Below are 27,998 nucleotides of genomic sequence, written 5' to 3' on the forward strand. Positions count from 1 at the left end.
GAGTTGTAGTTATTTGTTTTCCTTCTCGTTGAGGATCATATTCCATTAACGGCTTCAGGCTACAAATAGACAGTGTTATCATTTTAAATATTGAACTATTTTAAATAATATTTTAACATTTTAACAGTGACAATTCCAAGACAACTAGGCAAACTATCTGCTGATGAAGATCATTCGATATGCTCGAAAGCCCAAGAACAGCTTCGAAATGGACCCGTCTTGTGAGAGTCTTTTTTCACCTAATTATCTCGTCAACATCCAGAAAAGGTGGAATATTTACCGTCAAGTGAAGTCCTGTGAAGCTTTACTTGGACATTCAAAACAGCATGTGTATCTGTTTTGAACTGGTGTGAATCCCAGTTAAACTTTGAGTACAGTGTGCCACATAAAAACATGTTTAATTTCAAATTAAATAGCAGTAAACAGGAGAAAGACTAAAATATCTATTTAAAAAGAAACTTAACTTAAAAAGAAAAATCTGAAAATCTGTATTGTTTGGGAAGACAGAATTGTGCTCATCTTTCTCACATCAAACGTTAAAAAACTTTACCTCTTTGATTACACAGATGGGTTCAATATTACACAATAGTCACAATAGTTCCTTCAAAGCTGAAGGCACGACTTTTTTTTATCTACTCCTTCGGAATCTTAAAAATTGTCACTGCATGTCCACAACGACGTAGAAAAATAAAGGGTGTGTACTCTGATATAAGGTAGTGGGAAGTGTTCCTGTTGTGTGATATTCCTGATTTCAGAGAGCTATGTTGACTGCCGTTCCTCAAACACCGTCAGTTGTCTTGACATCCAAAAGACCATCGCAGGCAGCACACTCGGATACTTCTGTACTGATGTGCAATCAGCTTAGCGTTCAAGCTGCATCTCGGCTGTGGTGGAGTCTCGATCTTGGCAGCTCCAGAGGCAGCCGTTAGAGATGTCCCCCATCGACAGCACTGCTCCCAGGTCAGCTCCAGAGGCAGATGTTGCTCATGGCCTGGCAGGTGGAGCTGGTTTCTGCAGGAGACAGGTAGATTTTGCCGCTGGGGCAGACACACACCTCGTACACGGCGTGCTCAACGGAGGCCTGGTGGGGCGACTCTGTGTAGACGCCAAGTGGGAGACTACCCAGCTGAATGGTTTTGGCATCTAAAAGTATCTGAGAGATAAAACATCAGAGACAAGTCATTCAAATGACATCGCTCAAGGTGCTCCGTAGTGAAGCATCACCAGCTATCCAACTGATAAATGCTTCTGGTGCAATCAGTAAAAACAACGTGACAGGTGGCGCAAGGATAAGAAGGGAAGGAAGAACTCCATCGCCCTGATCACTTTTATTTGCAACACAAAATTGGTCTTTTTGGTTTATAAATAAATAAACAGGATACACATAAATAAAGGGCACAAAAGAGGACGTTTTCACTTGCAGCATCGTTTTGAGTCCTCACCTCTCCCTCCGTGGACTCCAGCTGGAGATCCTTTCGACCGCTGACCTTCAGCGGCCCCTTGGCAGCACTCACTTCCACCCCTCTGGGAGCCTCCATGGTTAAGGTCCGTGTTGGAGACTCCAGCCTGAAAAACAAAAACAAAAAACGAGCACAAACTAAGAGATGCAGTGCACAAACTCATCAATCATTTGTGTGTATAGTTTCAAGATGCCCGCGTGACTAAAACTCCGCCTTTCAGTGTGATTTAAGAGCCGAGGTTACAAGATCAGTTCAAGGTTATATTGATTGTTATTCAGCTCATAGTTTGGGAATATCCATCTGTAATTACTTGTTTGGGGCAGGTTGATGGAATTCAAATCATATCGTTTCATAATGGTAATGATCATTTTGATTTATGGAGTATTTTTCAAGCCTTTTGCACAAACTGCTGTCCGAGGTAAGGGAATTCAAAACGTATGAAATATTAGGGACAATTGCAAGATGTGCAAAATGAAATCTATACATGCATACAGAAGCTGGGTAGCCTATCTACTAAACTAAATTAATAGCTTGTATATATAGCTTAGATATTATTTAAAACATATTTTTCAGCAGGTTCTATTATATATTTTTCAGGTTGTAACATTTCTAGACATTGCAATACGGTGAAATTTAAATAATGTTTAAGAGACAGTTGCAAGTTTAACTTTTAGCCGTCTAAATTTCCAATACTTTTTAAAAGAAAAACAAAACTATTTTTGGATTTTTACTTTATCACATGTATTTGGGGTTTTAGTAATACTTCTACACCTGTGGTGTTGAAGCTGCTGTTCATATTTAAGTCTTCTCATTATTCTTAACCAGTATGGCTCCTAAACAGCCCATAATTATATCAGCTGATTTGACCTTTCAGCAACACTGAGGCTAATGCAATTTTCATTTTTCCTCCTGTGGACTATTTGTTTACACAGGAAAAGATAAGTGCAAGAGCCAATCAATGTGGAATTTGTTTTCATAAGTCATAACCGTTTCAAATTGATTTCCTCACCCCATCTCTCCCAAATCTGTTTTCAATGAATTTTAAACGGAAGACTTTAAGGAGCCGTCTTGAAATCGCTTAAATCTCCATACCCTCTGAAAGTGACACACTTTCGGATTATACGCCACAGAAGAAAAAAAGACAGAAAAGAAAATGAATTCCATCTGCATTTGAAAAGCTTCTCTGACTTTAAATCAGCTTTCAGTAGATACAATTTGGAGAGGATTTGTGAAATGTCTGTGACCCGAGACTATTAATGCCATAGACCTGTAGAAGTAAAGATGTCTGCTCTGCTGTTTTTTATTTTATTACTCTACTGCTCTTTCTTCTCTCCCAGGTATGCTTTTGATTAAATTGCAGTAATCGACATGTTACAATCATGTATGTCTATACTTATTCTTGGTTTTATTTTGAATTCACAATAGTCAGCTTTTGTTTTTGATGCTTACAAATATATTTTTGAAACTTCCCCAGTCTCTCTCCCATAGCAATACAACATACTATTTATTGTTCTATTAATATATTTATATATATATATTTATATTTATATATATATATTTATATATATATATATTTTTATATTTATATATTTCTTTAGTTGATACCATTTAAAAAAAAAATGAAAGTCTGTTTTACGCTGTTCTCCAAATTGACGCAGTCACTGAAAACAATATGGTAATATCCAATAATGGATTTATTATTATTTATTGTAGTTCTGGATGTTGACACTCGAGACTAAAATCGAATCCGATAACAATCTAATTGTTAGTTTCAGTCCTAATGGAGAAGACTCTAAATGTTTTACATTGTGATACAGATCATGAGTTTACCACCAATGATCTTACAGTCCACTTGTGCTTTGTGATGCATACAAACATGTGCAGAGGTTTGACCATGTATGGCAATGATATATGTATTTTATATATACTGATAAATGGAGGAGTGAGTATGACAGTAAATGAGACTCTCCACTCTGCCCTTACCCCCCAAAACCGTAAACCAATTATTTCCTCTGTATCTTTATGTAATGTTCTTTCCTTTGCAGTCCAAACATTTCGCTCATGGCCATATAAGACCATCACGATAACAAAGAACAAGCATTTTTCTTTGGAATGGTTCAAAATTGGAAGGAAAAAAAAACCACACTCCTGCTGCACTGCATCTCAATCCCAACAAATTGGAGGTAGAAAAGTCTGACCAGCGGTAAGTGGGACCAAGAGGAGTTGTTCTGTTCTGCCTTTATCTCCTTAATGAACCCGTCACTCTTGTGTGGACACAGCTACGAGCAGAAACTGTCCTGAAAGCTGCTTGGCTCCACTAGAGAGAAGTAAGCGGCTGGCCGCACTGCAAACAGACTTTACACCGGAAGAGGAGTGCTCGAGTAGCCAAGAGACGTAGAGAAAATGAAATGAAAAGCTGTTTTCCTGCTCTCTGATGCTGGGCCTAGAAAAGTACCGTGTGATGTCGGCACCGTGAGAAAGCAGAGAGCCTTCAAATCCCGTCTCGTCTGCCTTCGCTTCTTAGTGTCAGACTTGTCTCACCACAGAATCATATGTGCAACAAACAAAAACATAAGTTTGGTCTCTACACGGCCGAGACCTGGAGAGCTTTTTGTCTCATCGAGCAGACGTCTATCTACCATCCGTCTTCCATCCATGTCGAGGGAATAGACCTGCTCCTTCTGAATGAACAAAATCCATGACAGAAGCGTCACAGTGAAATGTGCAGTGATGCTAGAGAAACAGCTTTACCAAGAGACTTATCACAGTTTTCCTGCATATGCAGCTGCATTCGGGACATGTGCATAAGGAATCAGAGCACCATGCTCCAGAATGAGACGCAAAAATGATCCGATTATGTAATTGACGGAAATATTTTCATATTTAGGGCTGCAATTTCTGGTTGGAGGGCTGCTACTATTATCAGACTGAGTGGGCAGCTAGCTCGGGAGTCAAAACATGAATCCTCAGAGCCACATTCCCTGCTATCGACTATCTGCATTTCCTGTCCTTGAACTCGGCACCAGAGGGTATTTTGAGAGTGAAACCGTAGAGATTCCCGTGAGGTGAGGGAGCTGATCAGAGCTACGACTGAAGGTAATGAAGCTGCGAGCTGCGAGCAGGACATGACAACCTGCCGTCTCTCCTGCAGAGCTATATCCCCTTCATAGCGGCCCTGCCCTTCGTTTTAGAGACCTCAACATCAAGGCCTCTCTTCTTGATGGCGCCTCGATAAAAGTGCAATTATTCATAAGTCAGCACACACAAACATGCCTTCTACCTTTTTTGGGCATACAGTCGACAAAGAGGATGAAGTGAGGAGTAAAGAAAACAAAATGAGACGCAGGGGACCAAAACAACTATAAATCAAACCGCTCAACTGTTCAGCTCCGGCACCACTGCCTCTGCACTTTTTAAAGTTTAGACGATTCATCGATTGTCATAAAAACAACCATCTGCAACCAATTTGGAAGGCATCAACTTTTGCTCCCCCCAATATTTGAGAGCATTTTTATCTTAATAAAATACTATGTGCACCAAAACACAAATATACATTTCGTAGTACACTTTAAGTGCATGTAGTGTTTATTATAGAATATTTTGTGTGCAATCAATGTCATGATGCATATACTATTCTAGTTTATTAAAGCCATTAATCCATACAATGCATTTTCCCTTGTGGTTTCACATCTACATACATTTTCTAAATTACTTTTATTTGTTTCATTTAAATCCGTGTATAGTACTTTGTTCTATTCTGAAACAAATGTGAACACAAATATAGAAAGCTAACTGAAATGATTTATTTCATCGTTTTCATATTTTCCCCACTTATTTCAGTAGATTTTGGTAACCAAAAGCCCTTCTCTCCTGTTGGGCAACACCGGACTGAATTATACTGACTTATAATGCCGGTTTCCCCCATTGTATCTGTGAGTCATGTGTGGTTCCTAACCATCATTAGTTCTTGCGCACACCAATCCAGTGGAAATAACAACCTGTACATCCTCTTCAATTCACCCAGATAGATTGCAAAAACAAGAAAAGATTGAAGCAAACATGCATAAAATCCTGTCAAGTTATTGACAGTGAAGTGCACAAAGATAGATAAGATATGCCAATGGAATGATTGTACTTCGTATATATTCAATTATTGAGAAGCAACATGACGACGACAAGTGAAGACAGACTTGAGCGCTAGCGTAAACAGATAAAGCGCTCAGGGAGAACAGGTGCTTCAAAGAAAAGGGGATCTCAAGTGGATTTCTTTGATTAAGTCTCTGCTCTGTTTTTCTTCCAGATTACCGTTGGCTTGCAGAGAAATCAAACGCAGAACAAAGAGAAAGATATTTTTTTAAAGAGGGAAATAAGGGCAACGTGGACGCGAGCCAGGCCGCAACTTTATCATCGAGAGAGGTTTAAAAACAGGTGGCGAGAGGTTTGAAACCAGAAATTGACTCGTCTCACTTTCAGGTTGGTGCTGAGATGGGCTGAACAAGCACACATGTGCTACATAAACATGCACACACTGCACAAAAAGATGCAAATTCCACTTTGAACACAGTTGTTTTAGAAGAAATCTCCAGGTCTTCTTCATAAATAGAATAATCAAAGTTCTGAGCAAAGTGGAAAAGACAAGAAATTGTGATATGAAGACGACATTTTCATGATAGGAACTTCTATTTAAGGAAGTCTTCTGCCACCCTAATTAGTATGATGTCATCATAATGGATGATAAATTACATTTTCACGTGTGATCAATCATCAGGGTACTGCGGGTCGTAATTTACGGTCTGGCTTTTTGACATTTGGTGACATTAAAAGAAACAAGGGCGGGAAGAGGGAGTTCTCACAGATGGGGATGATTCTCTGCATCTTTATGTCAAACCAAAATAAATAGGGATATAGATTATATGCTGACGGAGTTACTGTATTGTGCTCTCTCGTATAAATGATGCATCTGGCCTAACTGACTGCAGTCAATTTTAAATCGTTCAAAAAGTTGAAATGGCTTCGTTTTTGGTTGAATATCTTTTTTGGAAATTGATATTACCAATAACTTTTGTGTTGTCAACATTTGATGATTATACTTCAACTTCTGACAGGTTCTAAAGGATAGTCTGCTAGTAGTTCTGCAAAAGTTATAAAATATTATTGAAAAAGGTTTACAGACATGCCACTGCAGTAATGGCTTGTTTACATTTCCCACAACCCGATTCCTCTTTGAACAGACGCAAAGAAAAAAGAAAAACAACATTAAAAAAAACGTTTTCCGGCTTGAATTCATGTCATTAATAGCCCACACAGTTCTGTTTGTTACATTGGGCTTTTTTATGTATTCATAACTGTTATTCTTTTGCATGTTTTTCGGGAAATAAATTGGGTGTATATAAAAGGGACTTTTTTTTTTGCCCCGACAGTACAGTTTGTACATCTGCTTGTTTGAAAGCTTTACAGTCGTTTGTCAGTAAAGGAACCATTTTAATAGTCTGACGAAATATTTTTGAAAATGCACACAAACTGAGTCAAACTTTAATAAAGCTTAAATGTGTTATCTTTGATCTTTAACCTGGATTACATTTAAGGAACTCAAATGCCAATGAAGCTTTTGTGTCCCAACTGTCTCCTGTTCGGTTTCCTCTCGTTAAGATTTTGGCCACATTGCAGATGGTCACCCCTGAGCTGAGCCTGAGTGTGAATCCTGGGTCTGTGTGTGTGTGTGTGTGTGTGTGTGTGTGTGTGTGTGTGTGTGTGTGCTTGCTTGCTTGCTTTAAAGTGAACCTCATCAGTATTCCGCTCACTCTAGAGGAATTAGATGCAAGAACACTGCTTTTTCTGCCAACTTTGATCCCAGCCCTCCCTTCAGGACCAGTAAGGTGGACAACAAACCACACTCGTTACAGCTCGTTAATGGACCGACACCGGGCTCGCAGCCTCGGGCGGAGTGCAGTGGGTATCGCATGCTGGGGAGTGTTATGTATGAGCTTAATACGCATCTCAACCTTAGTAACTTTAGCCATGCTCGCAGTGCTTTAATCCATTCCTGACTGCAATAGAGAATAACTAACAAATTAGCTCACCCCTCGGGTGTGAAATTAAAATGATGGTCAAGTCTAGTTTTAAATCTGTGCGATAACGAGCCGACCACTGGACGCCTGACTTTACAACAGGGTGCTTGAAAATAATTATACTCATGAATAATGGTTACTGCCTCGTTTTCTTTTTTTTTGTTTCAGTACAGGCGTCGACTTTGAAATGCCATGGAACATTTAGCGTCATTGTTTAAATATCTTCATTTGAACTGAGCAGTATATGAACACGTGACAATGAATTTCTGTTCAAATCAATGAATATGAACTTACTTCAGGTCTTCAGAAGCCCTCGCCTGGATCAGGGGAGTTTCAACCGAATGTCCAAAAACGGCGCCTTCCAAGCCTAGAGAGAATGTATGCTTTTATAATTCATAAAATGAAAGATGAGGATGCGCTTACAAGGGCTTGGTATTAAACCTGAATGCATGGCGCCCATTGAAAGACTCTATAGAGCAGCATAAAAAACTATCCCAGGGTTCCTTTTGGTTCCTACACACCGGGAACATTTGGCTGTTTGGTTTGTTTCATCTGGTGTAAAAGCTGTCAATCAAACCTCGGTATGGACCAAATACCCACGACTGAGACCCACTTTCAAGCCGGATCTGGTTTCCTTTGAAATGTTATAAATTGAGAGTACAGCACATTTACCTGTGACAGTGAACTTTTCTGTCGTCATGATGACCTCCTCCTCATTTGCAGTGAACAGCAGTCGGCCCCCGTCTTTACTTCGTACCTCCAGCCTCTGGCACTGGGCCTCCACGGCCTCAGGGCCTGCAGAGCGGGAGACATCCAGGTTGACGCCTTTGGGTTTCACCAAAATAATACTATAAACACTGATTATACCAAAAGTATAAGTGTGGGAAAGAAAATTGCAAGACTCTGACTCTAACTCAATCTTTTTGTATTTGTTTAGCTCTGAAGTATTGGACTGAACGTATATTGTAGTTTAATAAAAAAAAAGCATTAAAAGAACAGATCTCTCCCAACAAATTTGTATAATCTGCAACGCTAACAATAATGTTCTTTTTTAGAAATGGTGCAGTCAAATATAGATTGCCTTATGGCTTTGCGAATCAGCTTTGGAAAACTATGTTTGGGCACGTAAGACTATTAGCAATCTGAAATACTGTGCAGAGCGCTTGCTCTGCAGATGAAAGGCGCCAACAAAGCTGGATCAGCCATGCCTTTACAATGGCTGGAGAGAAATAAGTAATCTGGTGAGGAATATTAATTATTGTTCTCCAGACTTTGGTGCTTTTCCAGATGTGAATGCAGAAACCTTTAACGTCTGCCTTTCTCGCGCTCTCCTTTCCTCTCTTCCATTAATCCACCGGCTGCGACGGCTAGGGAATTTAATTATTCTAGCCAAGTTTCATCTAATTTCAGACAAAATGCTCTTTCTACAAAAGGCAGGCACTAATTTTCTGAGGAAGGTCAAGCGTGACAAAAGAAAAGTGTCATATCACCAGTCTTCTCAAATCAGTATCAACTCTCAACTTAAGTTGGCTGAGATCAATAGCTGTTAATGTTAATAAGCAGGTCATATGCTTTCCAGTGGTCATTAATAATGTAAATGACTTTGGTAATTTGGACTGACAGATGGTAAAGCTTGATAATAATAATAAGAATCTATTGCCCTTTTAATAAGAACCTCAAAGACACACTACAGAGTCCTTTCTGAAGACACAGAGACAATTAAAGAGGATTTAAAGATGAATTGTTCGGCTGATCTTGATTAAAGTCATTAGCAAAATACGACTGATCAGGCAATTTACAGTCACAGGCTGGCTTAATCTAAGATCACTTGTTAATAATTTGCACATAGAGAGAGATAAAGGCCGAACACGAGTGAAAATTAACATGTTTCCCAGACAATTACGTGATTATTTCTACATTAAATGAAACAAGGGCAAAACATTTAAATAAAGACTACCTTCAGGTCACACCTCAGACAGAGACGCCACAGCAGGTGTTTCCCATCAGCTGTCGGCGGCAAGTGGCGATTTCTGATCTCAAATAAAATAGCGTCCAACTGGACGACGTGTACGGGCGTCATGAGTGGAGACTCACCCACTGTGAGCTGACCGGTCAGCTGGCCTTGGTCGTTTCTGGCATTCAGCGTTACATTCTTCTCTGACCCCAAGACCAACAAGCTATCCTAGGGGAAGCGTGGATGTGGAAGGAGAGTGAGACCAAGAGGGGGAAAGAGAGATGAGAAAAGAAATACGTTACATTGGGATCTTAACTACACTTTTCGCAGCGGGGAAAATCTTAAAAATCTTAACAAGGTGAATTCTCCCCTTGCTTTTTTGTTGCCACCAGCTTTAAACTTGGGTCTTATTTTTTTACTTTCAGAAATCCTTTTTTACTGGTTTGAATAACATTATAGTAACACAATTAAAATGTACTAATCACTATAACAACGTTGGAGAGAGCAAGAAGCACAAGGTAATAAGTAAACCAGATCATCTACTCCAGTAAGTAATTGTGCTCGTTCAACTCCTTTAAGAATTATCTTTTAAACCCCCACACTAAGCGGCTAGCCAAAGAAGTCACTGCTGTATCGCTAAAATAGTTTAAGTGCAACCACGTAAATATATGAAGCAGGTTGTACTGTACTGCACGGCCTAAATCTTTACTAGATTTAAAACATTAAATCAAAAATGGAGACAGGTGACAGGTGCAGGAGTATCCCACTTCACTGCACTTATATACTGCAGTATACAGCAGTGTTTGTGTACATTATTTAATTATTATATTCTCCCAAAAGAACAGTGTAGCAACTGTGAAAAGTAAGCATTTACAGTTTTTAAATATGAGATAATAGTTCTGCCACATTGCAGTCGACTAGGTCTGATTAACTTCATGCTCTCCCAAAACAAGCGTCAAATTGTAGCACATTATTTCAAGCTTATGTGAGGTGAAACGCTGCAGAGGTCATTCGGTTTATTTTCATTCCCTTCTTGCTCATTCCCAATATAAATGTGCATCATAAAAATAAGTTCTCCAAGAAGCACAGGATCATGGAGAAGTCTGAGTTCTTGATTCGAAGCATCCCTTTAAAGATTTTATAGGTCTTTAAACTGTTTCCTGGGGGCGGTGAATGAGTTGCCGTTGCTCTGAACACTTCTTTGAGACCACATAAAAGGCTTTTTAGTCACTGCGCCTGTTGAGGAAGGTCAAGTGCAGATCAGAATGAATGCACATAAATGGAGCCTGTTGTTGTAGGTGCAGTGGGCCCCGTCAGACTGAAGAATTACCATGGCTGCTGTAAGGCAGAGGATGCTTCCCTGCATACAATGAACAAGATCACAGCTGAAAGCAAGAGCATGGCACACTGCTTCGATGAAATGGTCTAAAACAAAGCAACCTCTGATGGTACTACTTTCCTGTGAGCGAGTCAGTACAAAGTAAAATGCAGACTTTTAAAGCACAGATAAAGAGCTCTGCTCAGGATTTAAATGTAATCCTAACCAAATATTTGCATAAATATATTTGAATTTTAATTATTTTTGATTGTACTAGAAGCTAATTTGCATACTAAGCTGAGCAAATAAATATAATGAATTAAAAAAATTGCAGAGTTGAAAGGCACGCTTATTAGGTCTTCATTTTCCCCCTTCAAATATCAAATATTGCAGGCGGGCTCTTTCTATGCAGAGCACAGGCGGTTTTGAAACATGGTTTCCGGGATCCTTAATTATTTTTAAATTAAAAAGGCCCTTGTATTTCAATGTATTACTGTTGGCCAAATTAAACTGGTTCCAGCCAGCTTGGATGTTCAGGTCAATCGGGCACTGCTGCTTTGATTTCAAACAGAGACCATTAAACATGTGGATGGCTTTAAGCCTCATCTGCAGACTGATGCTTGCAGTCGTCTTCGTCGTGCATCACCAATGCAAGTAGTAGACTCAGTGAAGGAGAAGTTTCACTCCCATAAAGATATACCTGCATCTGATGCTATTAATAGATCAGTCAGGGTCCCCGGAGACAATAAGGCGAGCCAACAGTCTGAACAGCAGAGATTTGATTAACTGTATCTGGGCACTGTGTTGCCTCATACAACATTGTTTCTCAGACTTGTCCAATGCAAAGTAAAGATGCAATTTTAAAGTTCTCTCAATTTCAAATTACAACACTAGTTAAAAGACAAGATGGAAATAATAGTAGTTATTTGTAAAAATGATCACACATGGCCGGTTATCTGGGCCATTTATTTGCTCTCCTCAAAAAAAATGCGTAACTGTGTGTTCATTGCAGGCTTTATTATAACTTGTATGAAATCGACATGTTTAAAGAAGGCTTTTATAAGTTTTGTTTTTTAAATAAAAGCAAGACATTGCTACTTCTCATATGTTAGACTGCATGTCTCTACAGAACCATCACTTCTGAGGTGAAAATCATATGTGGAGAAGTTGTATTTACTGTACTTCCCTGGCCTTCTGCCTCGATTTAACCTGCTGGACCTTTAACCGTGTGCCATCGAATCAAAAAGGCCAAACTGGCTACAGACTAAAACACGACAGCAGCTGGATTTCTCTAGACACATTCAACCAGAGAGGAGGAACTTTTCACTGAAATCCACTTCTGCAGTTAAACAAAATTATTCCATCCATGATTGAAATTCTCTTGAATACATTAATTTACAAAACACAAAAAACGACAAATCTAACTGGCAAAACATTGACCTGCTCATCAAATCCAATTTGACATCCGCTGTCGTCAAGTAGCAGCAGACGTTATTATCCTGATGCATGAAGTCAAATCCCAAGACTTGTTTCCTTTGTGTATTCTTCTGAGGTGTTTGCAGAAAATCTACCAGAAATCAAATATGCATTAGCTAAAATAGATTAAATATGAATTTGGCAAAAATAAATATTGTATACTGAATAATTTATCTTCCATTTAACTCTGCATGGATTCACCATTGATACACTTGCGGATATGTTCAAAATACTCAGATTAAACTTTCTGTGACAATCTGACATTTTAAAAATGGAAAGTTTGTTTGTTGTAACATTAAGTTTGACACAAACGAGAAAAATATACATTTTTCTTTGTCTGAAGCAAAACTGTTTTACGAACTGACAGAAAGCGACATGTTCTTCCAATGGCTGCAACAGCCACACTTCAGGTTCAGAGATAACATATTTGTGGTTAAAGTTTCTGTGGCAGGAACGTAAAAGGAAATAAATACCTTTTCAAACATTGAGCGTCACAAAAACTGTAAATCAGGAATGCAGTGTTCATCTCACGAGTATGACGGATTGGAAAAGGTATGAAATTACAGCCACTGTGTGGTGAAATTCCAAGCGTATTCATTATTTCATCTGCTTTGAATTAAAGTAGTGTTGTGGCTTTCAAATGTGTAGTTGAATCAATGAATAATAATAATATAGTACAATAATATGCTTGAAATTTGACACAAAGGTCGTCCTGTCAAATCTTTTTCATGGTTCTTGTGTTGGCTTCTTTTTGCCAAAGCAATTCAGGTGTGCATGTGCTGTGCCGTCTGTAAAAGCTGACAGATGGATGGATACATAGATAAGCAGACGTGCATATGGAAAGCCCCCAGGGTGAGGAGAAAATAATCTACAAAATATTCCATCCATCCATCCACCTGTCAGACTTGACAGACAACTCAGCGGGTATAACTGAAAGCGGCTGCAAAAAGAGGCTCAAATTACGGCCTGTCTTTTTTTCCCAATCTCTTTTGCTTAACCTAAAAAGGAAAGCGTGATGCGGTCAAGACAAATGTCAAGGGAAATTTGTAAGGATAAAGGGAAAGATAACTGCCGTGCTAAAAGGTAATCCGACAGCAGACGGATGTGTGTTATTTAGTGACTTTCTTGGTAACGCATCGACAATGCGGCACAATTCAAGTACGGATCCCTGGCCAAAGCAGGATCTCATCTCCAAAGAAAGATCGTTTTAATGAATCCATAAAGTACAAATAAACAACGTCAGCAGATGTCGGACGACCGAATAGTGAGTCACTTTAAATGATGCAACCGCACGTAATTGTGGGATGTCCTCACCTCCTTTCCTTTGGTAAAGGATGATACGAAAGAAACCATAGAAGTACATTTCTTTAGCATAAACAGAATTCAAACAGCTCTTATCGTGGCCGCCACTTTTTACTTCAGGGTCATTTCCCTAAGTTAAGAACCTTCCTAACACAAACAAATAGACAATTTTATTCTACCATATACATATTCACACATATCACAACAATCATAATAGTGAGTGTGTGTAGTGTCAAGAAAGAGTGCCACACAAGGTCCATAATTTCAGGTGTGAAAGCAACAATGGGGCTTTTAAGTCTTTGAAAATCAACCCTGCACTTAAACTTCTCCGGTCAGAGTCACGTTGGTACCAAGAGGCAGTTGTAACCGCCTGGGTTCATTCGTTCATGCAGAGCACAGCAGGCAGGAAATGTGAAGCTTCAACACTAATATAACGGTTCTGGAGTCTGCACTCTGCCACCGCAGTGTGCAAGGTACAGAGTGAGAAACTTTATATAGCCCAGTATATAGTCTGTATAATGGAATGGCTGCGTGACATCATCCAAGAAGCTATTATACTAAGAGGGATCTTATAATATTATTGTACGGTGCATCATTATTAGGTCTGAGAATTAATCCATAATACTCTTGAATACCAACTAAATTAGGCCCGGTGTTGAAAAAACACAGTGCACTCTTGATCAGATGTGTGGTCATGATATTAAGTATTTGTCTAACGAGGATAATTAACTCGTAATGCTGTCCATTATATATTGTATTTCACTCAGTTTAGTTCTTGTACAGTAAACGTGTGTTATGACAACGTTAAACACTATAATTCTGACTTTTTGACCACTTGGTGCAGAGACCAATATTTACTTTCTTTTTAAGGCTGTTTCAGTTTCCTTCAACTCCCAAAATGGATTTATACTGCTCTTTAGCTGTTAAATGATCAACTATGTTCACCGGCTTTGTCTGCGGTTCAGTGCTGGGTGTGTAGCACACGGGGCTTTGTAGTTTTCTTGCTGCCGTCGCAAACAAAGCAAACGATTAGCTGCATGATGCGAAAGTACACTTGAGGAGAACCGCAGAGTGTGGTGATAATGCTCTGGGAGTTTGCCACGACAAGCGATCTCTTTTACATAAAGTAGTTATTTAAGCCATTGTTAATATTCAAAATGTTGTTTAAAATCGTGCAAAGATTGTGCAACTAAAATGCAATGTGAAGAAAGCCATGATTTCATGGCTGAATTACTTTATTTTTGTTTATATTTGTTACCATAGGCGGCAAACTGCTGCATAATTGCAGTCATATATGAAGCTATTGCCAAATAGCAACGCAAAAATGGTCTGTTATAAACAATATAACTGCCAATGGCCTGTACAAGTGTTTGCACAACTTACAACAAAACACTTTTGCTGTACTGAACGCATTTTTGTTTTGTTTTTACTTGGCATGGATTGCAACTAACGTAAACCGTTTGTGCAAAGTTACCAGCTCTCATTTCACAAAATGCAACTGAGAGCGCTGATTCAAGGGGCTGCATGGCCTGTTATTTGCTGCCAGCTATCAAAGATCCTGCCAAAAACACTAAGGGAGTTATTTCCACTTGGTATTCACAGATTATGGCTTCAGTCATTGCTGAAGATTCAAAGCACTGATTGATCCAGGAGAAGTAAAACTAAAGCTACTTTCAGTTCAACCTCGACAGCACTGAACATATAAAAAGAATAATCATACTATATTTAACTTCTGTGGTGCACTACAAAGTTCACTGCCGTTTGAGGTAATGACTTATTGATTAGTGGTGGTTATCTGACTGAACAACAGCACTGTGCACTGTGGCGTAAACTCAATGGTTAACCATAATCCCTGCTCTCCCAGCGCTTGACATATTTTCTCAGGTGAGAAATATTGAGTGACCCACAGAGATTTTTGTCCCGCAAATATCTCTGGTGCCGGCAGATAAGGGGGTCACTGCACAGCCTGTCTGTAAAACAAGACAGTAAAAATGTCTGCAGGTGGTATTGCACTGGAGAATGAAATATTGGCTTTGTCCAATGTTTGGCTTGCTATGGCCTTGAGGTATTTGCTTTTGCTAAACATGGCTGTTATATTTAAATCAACATTTAGCTCAAGATCAAAGAGCATGAGGCGGGTATTCCAAGTTGTTTCTCAATCTGCTGTGGCAAATCGTACCCACTATCGAGCCACTTCCACCATCGACGTCCCTCAAAAACCAAATTTACACAGAATCCCGGCTTCCAGTGCTTGAAATTGCTTTCTGCACCATGCCTAATCACTGAAAAAGAGGATGATCCAACGGAGCGTCTGTGATCGTGTGGGAGAAGAAAATTTGGATCAACTTTGCACTGGAGCTGTGTTGGTTAATCTACTAAACATCAAAGAGGAGAAGAGGAAGTGGAAGAGGGGAATTTATCGTGTGGGTTTGATTGGAAATCCAGCGGGGGGACTCTGGTCCCTCTGTAATCGTCTGTAATCTCCTGTAGGTTTGTATGTAGCCTGAGAGGAGCTGAGAGGCACCCTATTACCCATCTCCTGTCGATGGGAGGCCCTGATAGTGCAGTGTTGGAGGATGACAGGAAATGAGGAGGAGGAAGAGGAGGAGGAGGAGCACAGGACAGAGTGTAATCTCTCCTATCCAAGTACAAATATACGGTAACATCAAAGTATTGTCAAGTCAGCGCTTCGAGCGAAGCTTTCCTTTGTTGCAAATGAATTGAGCGCAACGTCCTCAACATTGTGAGATCAATACCCGTTTGTCTGCAGCTTTGGAGAGATCTTTCCATGCAAGAGATCTTTCCATGCAAGAGAGATTTTCACACGCCTTTCAGTCGATGATAGTTATTTCTTGTTGATCAGTGCAGTAAAGTATAAACCTAGAGGCAAGTTAAAGTTACTGAGAAGAGAGCAGGAGGCAACTTACCCTCCGAGACTGGATCTCGTTCACGTAGAGAGGCAGGAGAAACTCAGAGATTCCCTCCAGGCGAATCCCATCCCGCTTCAACTGAAGGTTTCCCATTCCATCCTGCAACATAATCATGAACGTCAGTGTCGTGATGAGCAGCGCGGATTTTGCTTATTTGATTTAAAAGGATTACAGCTTTTCAAATGCATAAAACATTGAATCCTATCGTCGCTGAATTAGGAAGAGCAATAGCGGCAGCGTGCCAGGCGGGCAGCGGCGCTGAGTGACAGGCAAGAAGTAGGACATGACATCGAGGTGACAAAGCCACAGACGCTCAGTGGTGTCAGAGTGACAGGCTGCATGCCGTGGGAGGCTGACTGAGGAGAACCAGGCTAATGTGGCAGTGAATGTGGAGAATATTCATGGGATGACAAAAGAATCCGATTCATGCTCATGAAGATTTACGTTAGCCGATTGTAGAAAAGAGAGTTTTATAATGACGTTGACGAGAAGATTGTATTTAGGGTGGATTGATCATGTCAGCTTGATGAGGTTAGCGTCGGCCCCGTTGTCTACCTGGTGGATCAAATTGTTGCATTTCTTCCCTTTGTCACTTCGATTGCCTGTATACTCACTGATTATCGCTCATATGCATGAAAAGCCAGACTAAATTAAACATGCAGAAGCCAGCCTTCAAAGACAATACTCTTGTTCCTTACAACCAACGTCTGGCCGTAGTTTTCGATTTTTGGAGGTATATTTCCTACTGGCCATTAGGTTTCATTCATTTTTGTGTGGTGTGAAAATCAGTTACCAGGTTCTTAAAGAGGTGTGTATCCATCACTGTGAGAATCCTGTTATTTCAAGTCAAATGGTCTGCCACAAAAAAGGTCTATAACTATTCAAAATCTTCAAAACTTATCAAAAGAAACTGCTGCATACATATGTGTGTGTGCGTTCGTGCATGTGTGTGACAAAAAGTTAAATAAAATAAAAGCCATCTCAATGTAGACTATAATGCTTGAATATAATAGTAAAAGAAAGAAAAAAAAATGAATTGATGCAGAATCTTAGAAGATAAAAATCTCCATTCTTCCTGGAATGGTCCGCCCCCCCTCACCCCTCCCATTGGAGATAGTTCAGCAGACATTGGACATGGTTGCATGTTGCCACACCACAATGAGCAAAGTAAAGTTCGACAGCAGCTTAGTTCGGCTACGAGTGAACAGATGGGCGCCGTGGAACGCGTTGAAAGAGACGACAGCGCTAGCTGCACAAATGGATTGAGATGGTAAATTATAGAGACGGAGGAGAGTCAAGAGAACTTCATCATACATGACAGAGAGTCAGGATTGGGGACAGACAGAAGGACAAAGTCAGAAGAGCAGAGGAAGTGGGTGGGGAGAGCGGAGTTATTTGTACTCTATGTCAGCAGCCAGACATTAAAGTCCCTCCTGTGCTGAAGTGGAGGTGATGTGGTGGGTGTGACGAGTTCAGTAGTCAGTTCGACGAGTAGGAGGGAGGCAGGACAAACAGGAGGGCGTTACGTGCTGAAGGCCTGGACGAGTTCCTCAGCATCAGTGAACGAAATGAACAAATGAAGGTGATGCATCTGAGGGGGAAAAACACCAACTAGATTTGCTTCGTGAGATATAAAATACAAGTGTAGTGGAAAAGATATCCAAGGTCACCTTGTTGTCCTCAACAATACAGCATATAGTATACGACATGTTGACCCAGTGCCGAGGAGGTGAGGTGTCAAAGATGGTGCTGATACTTAACACTTAATCCAGACAAAACCTAACAGGCCACGTGACTTGACTACGTTAAGTCAAGAACACCGAGGTGTGCTTGTGAAAGGTTTTTCTGTCCACTAAGAACAATAACTGGTCATGGATGGAATGAGTTTGTTTTTCGACATTTGGAGCACATAAAAAGGGCATTTCATGTTTATTAATGTGATTACTGCTCACTTTGTGTCTTCTGCATGACATTTCAAAGTCCTTGGGTCCATAGAGTGGTGCAGGGAAAGCATATTTATCCAGGCCAACCCCAGAAGTGTGCTGCATGACATTGGTTTCCTCAACAAAAATTCAGCCTGGCGTTTTATAGTCTCATTTAGCCATTTGTTCGCAACTTCCCTTTTTTCTGGCAATTTATTCATAAGAGGGATATCGACTGACGTGTTTTACGATGTGGAGCAATGTTTAAGTCTCTTAAGCTTGTGTTAACCACAGACCATATTTCAGGCATCTAACAAAAAACACATTCAAAAGACCCATTGACTGTGTGCAGAAGTGCAAACTATAGTTTCCAGGCTTTAGGACTCATTTCTGCACCACTCTATTGTGCTCTCCATCTTAAATGTCTCACTCAAAGAACATAAAAGTAAGAAAGTGATTTAAAACATAATAGATCACTTTACAAGATATGAGGGGTACTACTGAGTCTGCAAAAATAGTTGTGTAACAGCTTTTGTGAGCTCTCTAAAGTCGAGGAAAATAACCTTGGAGACTATTGGGACTTTGCATTAGTGTTAATATTCGATTTAATGTTAAAGTAAATGTCAGCCCTGGTGCATTAGCAGCCATTCTTCCTACAGTTTGTTGACATGGCTGTAGGCATTTTCACAAGCGGCAGATATCAGCGTGATTGTTTTTTCCCCCACTCGCCTGCTTGGAATTGCGGTTTAAACTATATGGTGTGAACGCAACAATTTAACAATCGACCACCTTCTTTACTAGAATAGTGTTTTCCTGCAAAATAAAAGTTCTCGTAGATAACTATTAAGCTTTGGGAAAAACTTTGTTGTTAACACGGATGCTTTTGGACAGAGTTTTGTGTGAGACGCCTCCAGATAGGTGATCAGAGACGCCTCTTATTGTTGAGCAGCTTTTTTAGAACAGTGTAACAATCATGATAATTTGAAAACTAGGAAACAATGCTCTGATTCCAGGACATACAAGTGGGTACTATAATATCAATAGGTCGGGGTGTAGTGGCACGTGTTTTCTTATTGAGCTGCAGGAGTCCTGAGAGATGGGGAGCAGCGAAGTACATTTTCTGGAACGACACCAACACCACTGATAAGGTCTTTTACTCGTGACACAGACTGATGGGAGACGGAGGAGTAGAGGAGTGATGGCAATAGTCAGGGGACACATCCGTCACAAAGGGAGGATGCTGCCACCGCTAGGATCTGGAAAAAAAAATGCTAAATTGTTTTTGCATTGTCCCTGAAAATGTCACAGGAGCTCACAGCATCTGACTGTTTGGTTTTCGTTTGAGACGAACACATTCTGTGTCAGCCGGTCCTGCAGCAGAGTCTTTTCTAATTCTTTATCAAATCAACAGGAGATAAAGCACACGCCATGAGGTATGGTGCCTTTAACATAAATAAAGTCTTCCTTTTAGGCTTTGGATGAAGGTCGAAATCGATAAATAAAAAGAACACCCTCAATAATAACATGTACAGATACCCAAATTGCTAGGCATATGGTTGTATAGTAATAAATCTTGTGGAGGTGAAGAAGTCTAGTTATTGAGCATTGTGGTTTTAGTCTAAATTTTGAATGAATTACCAATACACCCAACTGAAGTGTATTTAAACTGCTCGCTTTTTAAAATGATGGAAACATCATTAGTGGTTGAATGTGTTTCACATCAATACATTTGAAGGGATCATTTTCTCTGGGTTTTCCGTTTGGGCTTCTGCAGGGTGTGTGTACTTTTCTTTGTCCAGCTATGCGAGCTTCTGCTGCTCATGCTTACAACCCAATCCCTCTTGTATTCAACCCCCAAAAATGACGTTGAAACAAAACATCTGTTGTTCCAGTGGACTAGTTCCCCAATTTTATTGATAAAGCAAAAACGCAGGTTAAAAAATCCTGCTTCTCAACTGAAAGAATTTGGTGCTTTTCTTTGTTTTATCTAATTAAAAATTGTATTTATTTGGGTTTAAGAAGGCTGGTCAACCAAACAGGAACATTGTCAGTATTTTTGACAATTTTTAAGACAAAACCGTGAATCAATTAATTGATAAATACCTCCAAAATTAGTGGGAATGCAAATATTGATGAATTGCAGCCATACAGTGGATATTTTTACAGTAAAAACCAATTGTCCAGAACACTACGAGTAAAGTCTTTCATAAACTGGGTACAGCTTGACAACTGTAGTATCACACTAATTCACAATAAACAGCAGCTACTATGAAGCCCATTCCCTCATGAATATGTTCCACATTGTGACTTTTATAACCAACAGACCTAGTGTGCCGTGCTGTACTCACCACTGAGAAATTCATGACCTTTATGATCCAGACAGTGAGGGCCAGGTTAACTATCATGGTGACCAAGAGCAGCAGTAGAAAGAAGTAGAGGCATCTCTTTCTCCAGCCGTACAGACCCACCGGGTACACGGCATCACAGCCTGGTCGCTGGAGATGCAGGGACTGTGACGCGAGGATAAACTGCTCCTGGGTAATCTGGAAAACAAACACAGACCGGAGCTTTTATGTTAGCGGATGTCAAGAATATATCCACTCCGTAGAAGCGATCCCATATTGTTAGTGGTTATTACCTCATGAACACCACTGAAAATGACTCTGGGCTGCAGCACGGCTGGGTAATCTTACAATTATACTGTACTATATACTACATAAAGAACTAAAAGTGAGAGCATGGCATGTATGCAAGCTGGGGTGAAACATCCATGCTCTGCAATCAAATAGAGTGATAAAGGGACATTTCAATCTGTAATACACTGGAAACTGATTTATGACGTTTTCCAATAAGGGTTGCAGCTTTATTTTGAGAAACATTACTCTTCATTGTTTGCAACTTTTGTAAGGACTAACCTGAAGGTCCCGTCACCTTACACACTTTTAGGAATTGAACCAGTAGAGGAGCAATTAATCAAACTCTGTGCCCATGAGAAAGAGTCATTTAGGTAACTATATTTTAATAAAAGAGAGAGCAAATCATAGAGTGGCCACTCTGAAAATAAACGGTGGTGAGTTGATTTCTGCCAGAGAGGAAGAATCATCAGTCAAGATTCATCCATCACAAATTAGCAATCAGTTTTGGAAATAACTGGCCGAAAATCTGTTTAATTGTATACAGTATTTACAATTTGTTGTTCAGTCAAAATAAATATGCAGACACATCTGTTAACGAATGAACTAATCAAAGCAGTTCATATAGTTTACAGTCGAGAAAAGCCAAGTCCTTGTCTTAAAAAAAAGGACATCTCTAAAGCCAAAATCTTCATTTTGGACATTTTGCATTACAAGCTAATTACAGACTGCTTTTCTGCCACTCAGTAGAAATGAAAACAGGAGGTGGATTATGAGAAAAGAGGGTCAATTTTGTGCCAGAGAAATGTTCTCCACTCTGGCTGAGTAACTAAGTGCCTGCCAGCGACTGAGAAGCTGCTACATGCGAGCTCTGATCTGAGATCAGAGAGGAAGATGTCTGTCAAGTGCGGTCATCCAGGCGAGGGCGAGCAGTAGCCGTCCTCCAGCCGATCGTGACCGCGGGCTGACAGTGTGAAACTCCCCATCAGAGGGCGCGAGGCTGGTTGAGCGCCGAACTGTCCTGTTCAGCCGTTGGTAAGATGAACTCATACCTGCGGTTGCCTGCTGTCGTCCCCCCTTTCACAGATAATTAAAAGGAGCAAAGCACTCGCGGGTACAAACCAAGTCAAAATGTCCAGCAGCAGCAGCAGAAAGTTATGTCCAATTATGTCAAAGATTTTTGGAAAGTTCCTCATACTTCCAAAGAGCAACCATTTATTCGACAATGTCAGTGCAAAACACGTTAATTGCGCGAAACAAACATAAATAATTGACACACCTGTGCACAGTTATCCCCACTGAGACCCCTGCGAGTGTAATATATGCATTACTCAATTTATAATCCATGCCCCCAGTGCTTCATTCACATTCAGCATGTCATTAGCATAGGGCACTGATGGCAGGTACCATCAGATAGTCTGTGTCCCTGATAGCTCTCATTAACGGTGGCAGAAGAAGAAAAGCTTAATTAGCTCAGCAAGCTAAATACTTGGTTCCAAGAGGAACTAAATGACTTGACCCAGGTGTAAATAGAGGCGGAAACTGTACCCCGGGCTCCTTTTTACTCCACCAGTTCAGCAAGAACTGCACTTTGCTTACTTACAGAAAAAGTAATGCTCCAAAAAGTGTGTTTTGACAACCAGTAAACAGAATTTCAGCCTGGAAGGAACTTATTGTTGCAATAAAGCAATATCCCTTCCATAAGTAAGCAGTTTATGAATGTTGGTGATTACAGATCCACAGACAATAGATTTGATTTTGTAAAACAGTGATTGTTTAGTCCAACAGACAAAGTACATTCAGGGCGAGGCCGGCATCACCCACTTTTTCCATTTGTTTGAAAATGCCTTCAGTCATCGGTCAATAGATGGCAATTAATGTTCTGTTGATTGTAGATGGCAATTAATATTCTGTTGATTAACTAATTGATTACACAACCAATCGTTGCAGCTCTACTTTACATGATCTATCTCGAGCTGAAACAATAAGTCGATTCAACTTTTGACAATCACATCCAGCTTGTTCAATGTAGTGATTTGCTGCCATACATGTGATAGAAACACGCTACTTGAATATATGGCCTTGGAATTTGGGGAATTGTAATGGCCATTTCTTTTAACTTACGTCTCCTGACGAGGAATGTAGTAATCATTATCAATTAACCTGCCAAAGTACTTTCCCATAATTGACAGCGTTCCTTGTAAGAGTGTGAATGATTGAACAATCTCTAAACCAGAACAAATCCAAGAAAATAGCTTTCAAACATGGCATACTCCACAGCTTTACCACTACCGTACAACCTAATCCACTCTTTAAGTGACTGTTTCCTTGGTTGAACAATTAAGGTCATTTCTACCAACAATGGCAGATGTCCCACAAAAATGGATGTTGTGATTTTGCAGCAAATACAAACGACCCATGTCGCTGGCCTAGAAATGTCAATGAATCCAATTTAACCAGTGATACAGCTGAGGGACAAGAGCTTTACGAGAAGCGCTCAGACAAAGGATGAACATAAACTCTCAATGCACCGTCATATATTGCTTTTTCTTTTTTACGACCACAACTTTACGTTCGGTCAAACCACATCCTGAGTAAAGGTCCCACACTTCTAAGACTAAGACTCTCAGAACATAAAAACACATTAAAAAACACAGACAATTAAAACCATACATCTTTTAGCCTCCAGCCATGACCCTGCTGGACCGATTCAGCCTATTTTCCATCCTCTGTTGCTAGGAGAAACATCTGCGCTTGTAATTTCTATGGCAACCCACTGTTCCCAACGCCGGATGATCCTGTGATTTCTTTGCAAGACTTTTAATGCATATATTACCCCGGCGGAGTCATGCCTCCTAAAGCTCGGCTATTCACAGAGCAAATGGAGGAGTGCATAGCGGCTGGCATTTTGTCAATCTGTCATTTCGGCATGCCGGTCACAGCTGACTCACAAACGAGCCGGACGGATCAAGATGTCCAACTGCAGCTGGGTTGAGAAACAACTTTGACTTTTTCCGAAACAAAATATTGATCACAAAGCGTGCCGTGCAGGCATGGCACACAATGTTGAATAACTCCCGGTCATCAATTCATGTAAAGTTTTGTAGATCTGACAACGTAAAAGCATCGTTACACAACTGAAAAATGGGTCTGTATAATTAATAAGTTTGCCCTTTTACTGTGACAACTACAGAAACAGTCCTGAAAATAATTAGAAAATTGGAGCAGTGGTCAGTCAAAGGTCAATGAAGGGACAGATGGATACTTACATTGTGCCACTATAACGCAACCGTCTGGAGCAGGACAATAAATAAGTATAAATCTCTCACCCACCTTCATTTACTGATGAAAAAATGTCCAATAAACTACCAGAATCCCATACAGTTAAACTGAGGATAGTTACAAGAACTAATGATATTCAATCAGGTAATCAGCCTAAACACAATCCTGACATGGTGAGGAAGGAAATAACATTCGAAGATGTAATTAAAACATGTTCGGTATTGTGATTATAATTTGAGGTGATGTTGTGCAACTCTGTGGTTCCCAACCTGAAGAACTGACGTGCTCACAACTCATGAAGCAAAGAAAACTACACTCCTGAACACCGGGGCCGTCGAGTCGATCGCCTTGTTTCCTGCATCAGCGATGCCCGCCATCAGCTGCACACGCCCCATCGTGTGTCCTTATACATATTGCTATAATCAACAAAGTCTTGCTACGGCATTTTAAGAAAATTACTGTTTAAAATGTGTATTTAGTCAGTTGTGTTTCTTCTTAAAACAGTCATGTATCTTGCTAATGTATCATTTAGGATTTTCTTTTACAGGAAGGAATGGAGCTGCATGAAAGCAAAAGGGCATTCGGCTCATTATCAAGTAAAACAAGTTTATGTATTTGGTTAATTTTTTTCATGCAATTCAAATTTATAGTGTTTTGTGCCCCAGTGGCTGAAACAACTAATTAAGCTTGACGGTTGCCAACAACCATGTGAATGTTTCACACAATTAGAAGTCTGGTACAGAAGAATAAGTCAACGCTTTAACAACCAAAGACTGTTTTTCTTTGCACTCAGGCAACCAAGAGGAGAAAAGATATTTCCAGTCCAATAATTACCAAGTCTGCAGTTATTATCCCCCAAAAAGGCTGGTATGGGGGTGAGGGTAACGCATAGTCAGTTATGTTGCTCTAAATGATCAAAATCCGTGAAAGTACGACAAAAGTCAACAGATTATCACGTTGAAATGGGTCTGAAATCTTCAAAGCTACGGATGGTTTACCACCTAGGGATGGGGTAAGGGTGGGGAGGGGTCCTTTAAAGCTTCGACTACAGACGTTACAGCTGGATCCAGCCAAGGCCAGCAATTACCCAGCAGTCCCTTACCCACTGCCAGCAAGCCTCATCTTCACCAATTAGCATACAGGGTGATATTCTACATGCTGTTTTGATCAAACAGACATGCTGCAGAGGCAGCAGAATGCATCTGAGAATCCCCTAATGAAAGAAAACGAGACGTTATTAATGCTTGATGGTGTTAATCAGCAAATCGTCTCCCGCTCACACTCAGCGGTGCCACGGGAGTCCCACGGGGCTGCCTCAGCTGGAGGTAAGAAAACATTTGAGATGCACTAATGACAGTAAAGCGTGTATTCATCCATCCCGCGTGTGATTACCGCCCAATCGCTGAGGCAGCAGCAGCAGCAGCGAAAAGGGATGGACACGATAATGCCACAAGTCTGTCACACAGAATCAAAGCACCTATTCATTCTGGTTCGGTGGGCTTTTTAGTTTGATAGAAAGCCCAATCAAAGAGACAGAGAAGCCTGAATGCACGACCGTGACTTGGAAAACCAATTACACTTCTCAAATGTGCAGCTCAACGCATTGATGTAACCATTTCACATTTTGTTGATGAGACAATCAAGCATGCGAGTGAGGGTGCTGCTGTCAATAGTCGGTCCACTTATATGTGAAATCCAATTTTTGTGGCTCCTTCGTCTCTGGTGGAGTTACAATAGCGGTTGGTGCTCGTCAATGGCTTCATCTTTTGCGGTGGGGTTGCCCTTTACGGAGAAGGGGTGGCAGAACACTTCCTCCAGCTGAAAGCAACAAAAGGTAAGCCGACAGCAAGCACCAGACCGGCGGGGATCAAAGATCGCCGATGAATCCGGCACAAGGAAAATGTCGCAGCTGTTCAATCAGAACATGCAGCCAACAAGACTGAACATCACAGACTGTTTGATGAGGGCTTCCTCCGAGATAATGTATTTGTTTGCCGTTACACGCGGCTCTGCTTTTGATGACACTTCAATGAAGAAGAAAAAACATTTGGATTTGGCAACAGAGAAGTGTGCGACCAAACATCCGTGGCACCTCTTGGCCTTTGCATCATTTATTAATGACGGTAGCTGCTTTTGTTTTTTAGGTCTGTCACTTCCTCCCTCGGTGTCGATGGTGACTGAGGCAGAGAGGAGAAGACGGCAAACTGCTGAAGTAAACAGACAGACACTTCTCCCGAGTGCACTAGATTTCCTCGCTAATCCCTTGCAAATCCTTAAGGAGAGCAACAGGGCCATTTCGGACATCACCCCATAGGCTTCATTTGCATTCATCAGTCGAAGGTTGGCAGCACAGGGGAAGTGCCAAACTGAGCAGCGCATCATCAACAAACAAAACCACAAAGTCATCTTCACAAAGCCTCGGTTCTAATTACAGAAGATAGCGGCTCCATTTAAACCACCTCCTAGTGACTCGGAAAAAAGCACAAACATGACAAATGAGCAAAGACAAACTTGCAGACTTGTCACTAAGTGGGGAAGTGCTGGATCAGCTCAGAGTCAGTGTGAGCAGGAGTGATTTCTTGACTGATAAGCGTGACTTAAGCCCAGAGCTGTGCAAGTGTGGCAGGCCAATGGATGGACTTGAGTCTCTCAGCCAAAAACAGGAGCTGTGCTGTGTGTGGGTTCCCGACACCGAGCTGCTTTTTTTTTTCTTTCTTGCACTGCAGCACATATACTGTAGCCCAGAGGTTACTGCCTCCTGCCAGAGTGGAATGATAATGAGAAAGCATGCAGGCAGAATATTCATAGGCGGTCGTCACATTACAGGGATTCCTGAAGAGGAGAAAGCAAAAAATGACAGGTTTGTAGCAAGAGGAAGATGTGTAAAAAAAAATTAAAAAATAAATAAATTTCAAAAAAAGGAGTCAGGGCAGGCTTCCTGGGGTGTTTGCGCGCGGGCGAGTAGAGAGACGACCCCACTGGAGACAGGTCACAGTTCAGCTTTAATTAGCAGTGTTTACAATGGAGCAATTAAAGCGGCGGGTGCACCTGTTGCAGAGAGGACTCGTGACAAAGTAAACCAATGACGTCATGCAGGTGTATATAACCCAGTAACCCCCTCCCCCCTCCCCCCGCCTGCAAAAAGCAAGGGTGATCAAACTAACGTTAACTAACGTATAAACAATGGTATCACACGTGCACTCCCCCGCCCTCCCATTGTCCGCTTACCTTGAGCGTCTCTATGTCGAGAGTAGCCGACTGCTCCATGTTTCAGTCTCATTTGTTGTAGTTACATATTTCCACAAAGTTGAAACAAGCTAACCGCAAGAAAATTCAGCCCCGGTTGAGCGAGCTCGCTGATATTCCTCTACTGTTATCCAATTAATTTAACGATTTTTTTGTTGTTGTTATCTACACACCAACATAACTTTATATATATATATTTATAAGCCGTTTAAAGAACTGTAACTACTGACTAAACAAGCTACTAATTAACACGCGCAGGTACGGCTGCTTCCGCCCGCTGCTCTCTTTTCGTTTAGGAGACGATCCGCTCTCCTTCAAAACTCAACGACCATCAAGTCGGACAGAATTAGCAGCGACACTTCCGGTGTTCAATTTCAAAATAAAAGCCGCGAAGGCGATGATAAGCA

General features: G+C 40.7%; 1 protein-coding gene across 1 annotated transcript; it reads right to left on the bottom strand.

Annotated features, from left to right (window-relative positions):
• Positions 1–72: 72 nt before the first annotated feature.
• LOC137792214 (zeta-sarcoglycan-like) lies at positions 73–27,862 on the bottom strand. Its single transcript, XM_068587767.1, has 8 exons — positions 27,574–27,862; positions 20,779–20,973; positions 16,506–16,607; positions 9,623–9,710; positions 8,201–8,323; positions 7,823–7,895; positions 1,443–1,566; positions 73–1,153 (listed from the first exon to the last, which is right to left on the bottom strand). The coding sequence occupies exons 1-8, from the start codon at positions 27,610–27,612 to the stop codon at positions 962–964; spliced, it is 936 nt and encodes a 311-aa protein (XP_068443868.1). The 5' UTR covers positions 27,613–27,862; the 3' UTR covers positions 73–961.
• Between the last annotated feature and the right edge of the window lie 136 nt (positions 27,863–27,998).

This window comes from Clinocottus analis, unplaced genomic scaffold (genome assembly GCF_023055335.1).
Source record: "Clinocottus analis isolate CAN_PGR_092001 unplaced genomic scaffold, fCliAna1.0.p SCAF_21, whole genome shotgun sequence".
Classification (NCBI taxonomy): domain Eukaryota; kingdom Metazoa; phylum Chordata; class Actinopteri; order Perciformes; family Cottidae; genus Clinocottus; species Clinocottus analis.